General features: G+C 35.4%; 1 protein-coding gene across 17 annotated transcripts in view; it reads right to left on the bottom strand.

Annotated features, from left to right (window-relative positions):
• Positions 1 to 375: 375 nt before the first annotated feature.
• PRP4K (pre-mRNA processing factor kinase PRP4K) overlaps positions 376 to 12,217 on the bottom strand; it is a 37,958-nt gene continuing 26,116 nt past the window's right edge. The window contains exons 10-18 of one of the 17 annotated variants that reach the window (XR_014147561.1): positions 12,073 to 12,210; positions 11,300 to 11,453; positions 8,350 to 8,464; positions 7,605 to 7,756; positions 6,165 to 6,251; positions 3,166 to 5,068; positions 2,836 to 2,908; positions 2,337 to 2,382; positions 376 to 556 (exon numbers count right to left, since the gene is read on the bottom strand). Coding sequence is in view for 2 of the 17 variants with exons in the window: in XM_081827749.1 (XP_081683875.1) it covers positions 4,865 to 5,068; positions 6,165 to 6,251; positions 7,605 to 7,756; positions 8,350 to 8,464; positions 11,300 to 11,453; positions 12,073 to 12,210 (850 nt within the window). In the remaining 15 variants the exon portion in view is untranslated. Of the gene's footprint in view, positions 5,069 to 6,164; positions 6,252 to 7,604; positions 7,757 to 8,349; positions 8,465 to 9,160; positions 9,287 to 11,299; positions 11,454 to 12,072; positions 12,211 to 12,217 lie in introns of those variants that run through there. The other 16 variants (XR_014147568.1, XR_014147567.1, XR_014147565.1 and 13 more) reach the window with 16 other exon arrangements.

The raw sequence follows: 12,217 nt of genomic DNA on the forward strand, positions 1-12,217 counted from the left end.
ACATGAATACCACACCCTTTGGCATGTGTTCTGTACTTAGTTGCTAGGAAAGATTTTGATGTTTGTAAGGAAGATCATACTAAATTAGCCGTTTCCATGCAGCAGGTTCTGCCAAGTGGTTTGGTAAACTTCTCTCCACACCTTTCTCCTTCACTGAGGTTCACAATGTACATCAGATATCTTCTGAGAAGTTTTAACATAAATATCTAACTTTAATCTGGCAGTTGCCAATCATATTTGGGCACAGAATACCCTTCAAAGCACATCTATGAACACCAGTGAAATAGCATCTAAGAAACCTTAGGTAGGAAATGGTGAACTTAAAACTAAATGTAAAATAGCAAACTCCAGCACAGGAAAAATCAGGAAACAATATGGTAACAAGAGGCATATTTTATTAAGTTTTCCCAATAATTGGAAACATTGCTTCTAAAATGCAAGTTACAATTCAAATGATACCACGAGTAACTGGGATACATATTGAGTATTTTCAGAGACCAGCTTCCATATCTTGATCACTAAATGGAAAGATTCTTCAGAAGAATAGCCCCTTACCCTACATACAGAAGGAGAAAAAAAAAATTAAGGATGCCATGATGATATCTATCAAATAACTGGAAAACATTTTAAAAGTCAATTTAGTGTACACTATTGACATGTAAAAAAACATAAATGAATTTGTAGTGAACATTTCCATAAGGAAGATATTCCATCTAGGAGGATGATAAACTCATGTTGAATATATGCTTGAACTACGATACTACAAGGAAAGAAACACTTTTTATGAAGCCCAATTTCTAATGTCATTATAACTAATGAAAGGAAATTACTTGAGTTATCTCCAACATTTAAAAGGGCATTCTTTAACTACTTGGCCTAAATCTGAAGATATGTGATTCCTCTGTTTCACTCCAGAGATTTATTTCTACCTACCCAGCTAGCGTTACAAAATGATAAAGAACAGGTAAAGCATAGTAGGAGGAATGCAAATATGAAACAGATCTGAGAACATTACACGTTTCTCTGCCTCTACCACATACCATAAAACATACATTTTTTTGTATTGTAGAAATGTCCTGAGTATTTGTTTTGGAGAAAAAAGGTGGTTATTATAATGGGAAAAAAATTACAGTATCTTAAAAACAAACTTATTTTGAAAATAGTAGAGTGGAATGAGTTATACATTGGGGAATAAACAGGATGCAACTAATAAGGACTAAGGGGTGAATGGGAATACTGGGAAGGTCTTTAAAATTAAGATGTTCCCTTCCTTCAAAACCTCGATAGTCCAACCTGATACTCCAACCTCGATACTCTAAACCATGACTTTGAAAATAATGACCCTGTTGAAATGAAATGAAATGAAATGAAAACCATGACCCTGTTCACATAGAGAACAGGGTCTACAGTGTATCTGCATTCTGGATCTCACCTGCCCCCTGACTACAAAAAAACTATGATCTTTTTGAGGGTTAGATCCTAAGACTTAGGAACCCTGACATCTGACAATCACGGGATATTTTTGCTGTGAAGTATAATAAAACAAATGCTTCATCAGAGATTAACTTATTTGAAAACTATACAGCTACTCTGAAATATGAATGCAGGCTAAAGATAATTCACTAAATTATGACCATCATCTAACAGAGGTCTTACAAAGTTCCAAATCTCTGCCTCAGCAAACTTATTAATTCTAATAAAATCATGTATATGTACATAAAGAATGTTTATGGGTTTTTAGAATAGACAAATCTAGGAATGCTAAATTTGGGAACAAAGATCTACTTCTCTCACTTAAGAAAAACGGACAGTGGTTCTAAATATTTTGTCTATCTTAAGACCATGACTGGAGCACTCGCAAAAACAGTTACTAAAAGGGAAAGTTGGGGACTAGAGTATTAAAGGAGTTGAGTAACAGTGGTCTTAAAGTTCCACTTTCTATTCTTTTCCATCTGCCAAGGAGATAAGATACCTAAAGCTAAAGACTACTTTTTGATACATGTGATTTTGGTGGTTTCTATTTTTCTAATAAACCCTAGGAACCAATTTTGATGGCCATGTGTTATGTGGAATCTCACCATTCAAGACTCTTTCATAAAGAGTCACTAAATTTGACTACTGTTTTTGTGGGGGGGGAGGGGAAGGAGGCAGGAAGCATGATAAAACAAGCACTTTACAGATGTACACCACAACAGCACTACTATTCTAAGTGCCAAACATTAACGAAACCCAAATCATAATGCTGAAAACTAAAAAATTAGACAAAAATTAAATGGAGAACTCTTTTTTTTTTTTCTTTCTTTTTTTTTTTTTTAAATCTTTTATAGGACAGAAACCTTAGCTCATGTCTTCTGGCTGTCATCATCTTCCACTGAACTGCACCTAAAACACAAAGAACAAGTAACAAGCAACTTTGTTTTTTAAAGAATAGGTAACAGTTTTGAAGGCATAAGATGAACTGTTTCTAGTGGAAGTTAACTTACTTATTAAATAATTACATAAAATGAAGTCACGAAAATCACCAGAAGCATCAAAATGTTAACTATTTCGAGTGAAAATAACTACCAAAGACTTGAATATGCAGCATATTATCACCAAAATAAAGTAAGTCATGGTGGGAAAATCACTACCCATTTTGGTAAGGTAGACAGCTGCACCTGTGATGCCTTATTTAAAAGGCTTCACTCTACCTGAAGATGGAAACCACCTTTTATTTATTTTTAGTAAGTCTAAACCATGAAGAGACGGGGTGTAGATTCAAAGTTGGCTTATTATATCATCTATCACCTTCCTGGCTGTAGTTCATTTCATGTCTTTAAATGGAGCAAAACCCACCAGAAGAATGCTGCTATTCTGATTTTCCATTCTTGAATGCACCAAAATGTGCATGCTTGTTGTAATTAGGTGCCTGGGTGAATAAAAAAATCCCATTTACAATTTAAAAATATTATTTAAACCCCCAAAATCTGGTTATTTTCCACAATGCTCAGGAAGACAAGCATTAATTTTACCACCCAAACAGAAAAGATGTACATACATTTCTGAAAATGCTCTCCTACCATGTTAAAAATACAAATTCCTTTGTGTTGCAAAACCAAGCTGATTTACAGGATTTTGTTTTAAATCGTTGCTAAATGTTTAACTACACATGCTGTCAGAAATAACCTTGTTAAGAAGGTGAAGCTGGTGTCTCAGCAAATCAGACCCCTTGGAGAAGGCGGTGAGTGGCCTGTGCCCCGTTTTCCTTTTCTCTTTCCGCACCATCAAAAGGAAAAGTGAGAAAATAGCAGAAACATTAGTTAAATCCTGAATTACACCCTGTAACCTACAGGAATTATCTCACTACACTGAAAGCTGACAATATCTGTAGGATTTTTTTTTTTTTGATGAAATAGTTAGGATCCTGATTATTAATAAAATGATCAACTTGTGGCTAAGCTTACATCTTTAACAAATAAATCTTTTAAAGACTTAAAGGAAGAAATGAAAGATTGCTTTTTAACTATGTATGGTTTACCTGACTTACCAGCACTGAAGACAAAAACTTTTAAAAATGGCTACAAATGCCTTGTTCACAAAAGACTTTATTATCTAGTGATGCATACTGAGAACATACAGAAATCTGCATGGTCCACTTCACATGCAGGAGAACAATCTTCACTTTACAATAAGTGAGTGTCAACTGTTTTATGCAATAGACAACACTTTAAAGTCACATTCTTAAAGAAAAGCTTCATTTACAAAAGAAATAAAAGGTAAAGAAGCAATTACCGCTTTTAAAAAGCAGCTGCTTTGTTCAAGAGTGGAAGGTTTATGCCTGTATTGAAAGACAACATGATCACAAATAATGAAAACAATGAACAAATGAAAAACACTTTTACCATAAAGCAGTACACTTTCAAAATGACATACAAATAGTTAAAAATTTCATTATGTTGTCTAACTTTTAAATATGAGGACTTTCAGAATTAGGCCTCAACATGTGTAATTAGTAAAGGAAAACTATGCCTTGTTTCTACGTCACTACGAACTGTATTTAACAAAATGTATATAAAGTCTATAGCAAGTTGATTTAAAAAAATTAAAGTTAATAAGAAACAGTACACTGAAGGCGCTCTATCCATCAAGCGCGTACTCTTCCAATTTTAAATGTGATGAACAGAACAGAAACTGTAACTATGCCACAGTTGCAATGCCAAAAAATAAAACAAGATCAGTTACCACACATGCAGGGAATTCCGCCACAAAGCTAATATCCCTCATTTGTCAACTGTTCCAGTAAAATAACATCTTAAAACACCAGTGATGTTGATGGTTTAGCTTACCTTCAGTGTACTGAATGTTGTACACAACCTGCTTTAAAAGAGGAGACCATCCCTGCAGGCAGGCTCAAGAAGGAACAGACCCCTTTCGGCACTGACTACACCAAGGGCATGCTGCTGTGGCCTGCACACACACACCTAGGAAAACGTGAATATAAACAGCATTTATGCTGGCCATTTTATCTGAAGACCAATATGAAGCCAAGTTTGCTAAAAATAAATCAACCACCCAGTATTACTACTCATTTTATAACAGATGCTTTTGTCTTTTATGTGAACTGCAACCATATACATTAGCACTGTAATTTTGTGCAGTCTTGGCAATTAAAACAGTTCTACAGTGAAATTTCACATAAGACACAAAACAGATTAACTAACATTTCTAAAAGAAATATCACCCTTGGTGTTAATTCAAATATATCATGCTTCCTCAAATTTGCTGGAGAAATATTTATAAGTTTATATACATTAATAAACTGCTGTGAAATTTCTTCAGTCTTTGTATTTAATTACTCAAACCCTTGGAGCTTCTTTCATCTCGTTTAAATTTTTTCCTGGATGAAGGCATGCTGTAGGGCCTGGTTGATGCTAATTCGTTTAGCGGGGTCCAACATTAGGATCTGGTCCAACAAGTCCTTTAGCTGGTGTACTTTTTTACGTTGGTCTTCAGGAAGTCGCTGGCACCCAATCAAGTCAGCCAACAGGTCCTTGGTTGGATTAATGGTGCTCATGACAGTAACTTTCTCCTAAAAATAATTTTTAAAAATGTGTATGTCTACATGAGTTACTAAACATATGTACCTTAATTTAAATCAGACTGCTTGGGTGTATCAGAACTTCTAATATATATACATATGTGTGTGTGTATATATATATCATATATATATATTATCTACTCATTTAAAACTTCTACGTGACTTCCTCTATTCCCTACATCTTTTTAAGAAGTAACCGAAAAACCTGAATGAAAAAAAATCAACCCCAAGTTAGCTATGATAGTTTTTAAAAAACATACTCCAAGTTTATAAAAAGATCAAACTGCTAACAGAAAGAAGTCTATGAAAATCCCCACACCGTTAAGTAATTAATAATAATTAACAGTAAGCACTTCCTGTTTTAACTGTCCTCTCCCTACCCCGAAGTGGTGACAGACAGACATGGAAGTGTTTGTTGTTAAGGGCTCTGACAAAGTTAGGAACAGACAATATAACGGGGCAAAAACAGAGAAGTCCTTACTTCAACCTGGAGGATTTGGAAAGGCTCATAGAGAATGTGTATTTCCCCTGAGGCTTGAAGTTGGATAAATTATTTTTAGGGGATGAGGAAGGAGAGGAGGCAAATAAGGTCAGGATGGTCTGTGAACAAAGGCAGAGAGGTATGACACAGCTGCCTGCCAAGTATGGAACGGGGGGGGCGGTTTACAGAGTACCATGAGGGGGTATGCAAACTGCTCAAGACAGCAGAGGCAGAGTTCATCAGAGAGGAACCCAATGAAGGGATTTTAAGCACGGAGAATAACATGATCAGATTTGGTTTCAAAAAGATCACTCTGGTAAGCAGTCCAGAAGCTGGATGGGAGGCCAGAGAAAGAAAATGATCCAAAGAACAGAGGAAGAGGGTCTAATTATGACCTATGATAAAAACAGACTCATTATACTAGACAAACATTTTAAAATCCTTCCTCTTTCTCATAACCTCATTGTGTTTTATTCAGGAATTGGCCACCAGCAAAAAGGATTTATTTTTAGTGTTTTAAATATTCACAGCTCCTACTACCACCCAGTATTCAGCTCATTCACAATAAGACAATCATTTACTGTAGCACAGTTAAAAGAGACTTACCCTCTCTGTTACTTTATCAACTTCTATATACATGAAGTTGAGGTTTTGATCAAAATGTTGGTCTTTGAATACACCTTTCCGAATCATCTGGCAATAAAGCAAAATAAAACTTGGGTTTTGAACTATTATAAAACAGTCTGGCCTACCAACAATTTGATACATAACAAGTTACAAATAGGACTTATTTAGTCTCCTCATTTAAGGATTCACTTAGATTCCTTGCTCTGGAGAGTCTAACATCTTTGAAAAAGCTAATATAAATGCTGTGCCTGAAACTACTCAGTAACTTGAAATTATATTTTCCCAGGCAGTGACTTAAACCAATTATAATATCACGTTGTGCTTTCACTATTCAAAATTGAGACTCAAACAAAGACAAAAAATCATTTGTTCCTAGGAAAAATATTACACAGTTGGGGCCTTTTTTCTTGGCAGCTTAAGAAACCCGATGACGTTTTACAAATTATGTTCCAATAGCCCTGAAATGATACAGGTCAGACCTCATTAAAACAAATACCAACATAACTAATTTCTGTGTAACTTATTCTAAACAAGTCCAACATGAGAGAATTTGGACAGTACCTAAAAAACATAGTGGCTTCTGACCTATATGGGGAAAAATCTGTATAATCTCTCAGAAATTCAGCAAATAAGCTGAAATCATCAAAGTTTAAGATATGGCCCTCAGACAGGTTTATAAATGCTTAAAGTTTCTGCTTCATTTCTGAAACTAATTATTGTGGCTGAAGCATTAAGGGTGAGTTTTATGTTAGAAAGATGTCAATTTTAAGTGAGTTTTTCTTGGTACCTTCCTATCCCAAATAACTTCCAATCTTTAATAAACTGATTGCCATCAAGTTCCTTTTCCAATATTCACCCGTCATTCTCTGACAACTGAGCCCTTCTTCACATCTGAACTAACCTGACCTGCATCTTTTTTCATTCCACCTCTCAAGCATGTTTGGTGCTGTTACCAATAACGGTGTGCTCCCAAGGCTGCTTCTCTGCCCATCATTAAAGGATAATAAATGGAACAAGGGAAGAACAAAGATATGAAACAGTCAAATATACATGTATGTTGCTTAACAAATTTATGCTCATCAATCTCTCTTCCTCAATTCCAACTCTAAACTATGGCCCCCTACCCTCCTGCTTAATTTAAGAGGGTAAAGAAAAGCAAAGAGAGACATTAGAGGGGAACAGGAAAATGGAGTTCTCTTATTCACTTCTGATAGCTCTTGGCTGATTAGATCCACTGTTTTTTAAACAGCAGAAATAAACAAAAGCTAAGGAATTACAATAGCCATACACCTGCCTTTCTGAAATGGTTTTACAGCCACTAGTGATGAGTAAAGTGTCAGCAATCCACTGGTCTACAGTAAACTATTGCTAAGACCTTGGGGGGAAAAAAAAAAATAACAGCTCGCATTAATGTCCTACCTTATTCGGCATCTTTCCTTTGAGATCCATGGCGAGCTTCAACATATGGTTATTGGTTTTGCCAGGAAATAAAATTTTTCCAGTGTAGAGTTCATATAAGGTACAACCTACAGACCACATATCTATACCATAATCATAGCTTTTACCTATAACTGAAAACAAAATGGAAGTTTAATACATGACGTCAGAAACAATCAACTATTTATTTTCATTAATAGGGGATTAATTTAGCTTGGCCTACATAACTGCAATCTTAATACCTCGCTTTGGCATTAGCCTCATGTTTTTTCCCCACTAATTCTTAACAGACTCTTAAACTTAAAAACCTTAAAAAATGAGGGAATGCGGAAGGAATGGGGGGAGGGGCAGAAGGAAATGTGTATTTCTTTTCTCATTTCACCTTTGGTGGAGGTGCTAACCAGCCTCAACCAAGGCAACAGGAAGAGCAAAAACAAAGGTCCCATACAATCCATAAATTTGATAATCAGACCTTGAGTAATCAAGAGCAGTCTTCTAAAGCCGAGGATTTTCCACAATTGTTTTGCTACTCTTGTCAGACATGATCAAGACTCCTGTCACAACTACCACCATTCCACCTGAGGAGGATGAACTTGCTACGGTTCCCTTCCTCATCAATGACCTCGTGCAGCTGCTGAAGTGCGATGGAAAACAGTACTTAGACATTAAATATGCTGTTTCCACTGCATATGATGGCCCAGGTCAAAGAACATTTGAAGAAACTTACTGATTTCAGGAGCACGATAAAATCTACTGACAAGATAAGGTGTTATGTCATTATCCGCAACATGTGAAGCCGACCCAAAATCGCAGAGCTTTAAAATAGTTTTTGATTCATTAACCTGCAAAACATTTTATCATGGAAGTTTAATTCATGCCAGAAATAATTAAGACAAGTAATCAGATAAAAATAATTGGCTTTGAGAAGTTACTTCCAATACTGAAAACAAAGTTACCCATTTATAATTCCTTTTCTAATTATAACTCAATTTCCTATTATAAAAAATTAAGAGCTATCAAATATTTGATTATAATTAGTAAAATAACTTTTTTCAGTGAGGAAATATGGGATAATACCAAGTACACTTAATCTTAACCAATGCTACTTTGAAAAGGGAGGGGTAGTAAGAGAAAAATCTTATTGAAGTAAAGCATCTTCTAAAAATCCCCAGAATACCTGAATAAAGTCGAGTTACTATTTAAAGGAACATGAAGACAATTCATTAATAAGGGATCAGACTTAGATTAACTTTCAATTAATTGAAGGTAACTTTCAGTTGCCAGAAAATTACGATAGCAATGAAAGCAGAGGATGATTCAGATTAAATCTGGACAAAAACAGAATAAAAACATTCTTCATCCGAAGCTGCTAGACCATCCCAAATTTAGCAATCACTTCAAGTCTAAAAAATATTAAATCCCTTAAATATAAAGAAGGTATTAGTCAAGAAAATGTTAAATATATTTGGCACAACTGATAAATATGAACTCTATATTAGTCATTTGTTTCTTTTTTTCCTTTGTAAATACTTCAACATACACAGTAACAGTGACATCTGCTGAGAAAGGCTGGAGTTGCTCCCATGGCTGCTGCCACTCATGAGTCAGAAGCATGTTCAGGATTAACAAGTGAAGGTAATTCATATTCCAGAGTCCCTTCCCCCCTTCAAAAGAGACACACACAAATTCCGAGTTGGGACTTGAACTTGGCCTACGGTTCCCACCCCAAAGAAACTTAACACTTTAAATAAATAGTCCTAGCCACTTTCTACTGGGATATCATAAAGCTTGGTCAGTGTTACAGATTGGCCCCTTACAGATGATATCCACAGAATTAAGCTATTAATGGAAATGATTATTTTTCACTGCCATATTCATAACCATTCTCTTCACCTGGGGAATCAAGAAAATCGGTATCTTCAAATGCACAAGTACTTCCGAAACTTTTTAAAGTCTAAACTGCATTCAGCTATTTAAGGATGCAGTTTAAAACCCAGAGAAATCCCAAGACAATTTTAAAATTAAAACCTATCAGTAGGACTCTTGGGCTGGCTAAAATGCCTTCAACAACCTCAAGGTATCCACACTTATACGCACTCCTAGACAACATTTATCCTCCCTGAGGAACATGGTGCTCCTACCACATTGATGGTTGAAATCCTGGGCTAAAAGCTTTGGATTTTCATTCACAAACAGCTCCCTCTTTCTGATGTCTACTTCCTCCTTTCTCAGGAAGGAGACAACATTCAATGTCTGAAGTCCATGTGTAAACTTATACTAGAGTAGCAGTAACTCAAGGAAAATAAAGTTTTAAAAACAAGAGCTCCTAAGATACTGGCAAATGTCTTACTCTTTAACTTCTACGGTGGTTACACAGATGTTCACTGCATAGTTACCTTTAAATTTTACGTATTTTATACGTTCTTTGATACAGATGGTATACTTCACAATTTAAAATAGAGAAACAAAACTGAGGTAAAAATTAACTATGAAGTTGAAAAGTCTACAATTCAATCCTAACATGAAGTCTACAATTCATTTATTTCACTGTAATTACTTAGCTCCTCTAACCCCAGGTTATATTAGATGTGTAACACACTGTAAAGTCAAACAAAACCTATTAAGATGGAATGTCTCATTATTAACGTGGTAGTCTGGAAGGATATATTTTAAGATATTAAAAAAGAAGAAAAATCTGAACTAAGAGCTAAGCTACTGATGAGGAGTCCTTAACAAACTTTAATGGCATCATAATCTTCTAAAAGTGGTACCTGGGTGGCTCAAGTCAGTTAAGCATCTGCCTTTGGCTCAGGTCATGATCTCAGGGTCCTGGGATCGAGCCCCACTTTGGGCTCCCTGCTCAGTGGAGAGTCTGCTTCTCCCTCTCCCGCTGTCCCTCCCCCCTGCTTGTGCTGTCTTAAATAAATAAAATCATAAAAAAAAAAAAAAAAGTGTAGAATGTTATTAGCAGACAAGGTAGGAATTCCCCAAGTTGTGAACACACCCCCAACTCTGAATACCTCAGAACAGGGGTGAATAAATGGTGCCAGGGAAGGAAGCAGTATGTGTGTATTCATCGCTCCCCTATGATAATGTATTACTTCTAAATTTAAAAAACACAAACCCTGTGAAAGCTGCATATTACCATCCCAGAAGTCTTTAGTTAAGAGATGAAGAATGTGAAAGGAACGCCTTTCAACGTAACATCTAATCACAACCTAGCTCTGCTGTCTTTGGGCCCCTCCTGGGCACCTATAAAACCCTACTCCGTACCTCTATTTAAGAGATAATTCCTTAAATGTCTCTAAGCCTGTCAGACCACAAATTAGAGAACAAAGAGCTGTGAACACCATTTCAAAACAGCAACATGTGCATTTTTGTGTTTAGATACCAGAGGAAGCCCGTCATTACTACATTAAGGCACTTTTGGGATTTGTGTGTACTCCAAATCCATCAATCTAAGGGAAAAAATTGAGAAAATAGCCTATTTCCTCTTTCTTCATACTTTACTATAAAATTTCATGGACCAATTTCCAAAAAAGTAAACATGGTTAAGTCCTTTGTAATGAGTAATATGCTGAGTTATTAAGACATCATTTCTAGAATAATACAGTGGTTATCACATTACTGGCAAGAACCTATATGGATATACAAGGTAGCCTGATTGTTTGACTTACCAGGATATTGTCTGGCTTGATATCTGCATGTAGGATATTGCATCTTTTAAGGAGTTTTAATGCCAAGAACAACTGCTGACTGTAGGATCTTACAGCTTTAATATGAAGACCAACATCCTTACCATATTTTTTTAACACCTCTCGTAAATTCATACTTTTAGGAGAGAAAAAAGAAAACCCACAAAATTAGGGCTTAAAATGCAAAATGGAAATAAAAAAGGCAAAACCATGTTCAAGCATGAAGTAAAATCAAATCCAAAACATTAACTAAAATGAAAGTATCTGTTCATGAGCCCAGATGTTTAATAAATTATTCTACACTAAAATGAGAGCACATGAACCTGTATATAAATAAGACAGTTTTCCAATAAAACTCAATTTTCAAAATAAATGGAAGGGAAGACACACAATGGTAAAATTCCTATTGATTTTAGAATGGGTTTACATTTGAAAGCCCAAAACTGAAGCCATACTTTTGAAGATCAAAACTATTTCTACTTCACTACTCCCATTTCTTTTTATTACATTGTGATCCTTCCTTGGAAGTATTTAACTTTCAGAGAATCTCTGTTGAGCTGAAGGCTACATAAGGTTACTATCTGACACATAGTATGTGGTCAATTACGGTCTTTACATTAATGACTGTCATGAAGCTAGTTCTTAACCAAAAGTAAAAAAAAAAAAAACCAGAGCTAACTGGAAAAAATAAACATCCAGAAATCTGTCATGGTGTTTATCTAAATTTTTAGTAATGTACAGGTTTGACAGTGTACCTTAGAGGCTCAAATACGAGACAGAGATGCTGTTTGTGATAAAAGTGTCTGAAGAGTCGCAAACAATGAAATTTGTCATCAGGATCAGCATCATTAAGTTTTTTCAGGAATTCTAGTTCTTTTAAGCCAGTTTTTTGCCTGAAAA

This window comes from Leptonychotes weddellii, chromosome 8 (assembly GCF_054177405.1).
Source record: "Leptonychotes weddellii isolate Sample4059 chromosome 8, ASM5417740v2, whole genome shotgun sequence".
In the NCBI taxonomy this organism is placed as follows: Eukaryota; Metazoa; Chordata; class Mammalia; order Carnivora; family Phocidae; genus Leptonychotes; species Leptonychotes weddellii.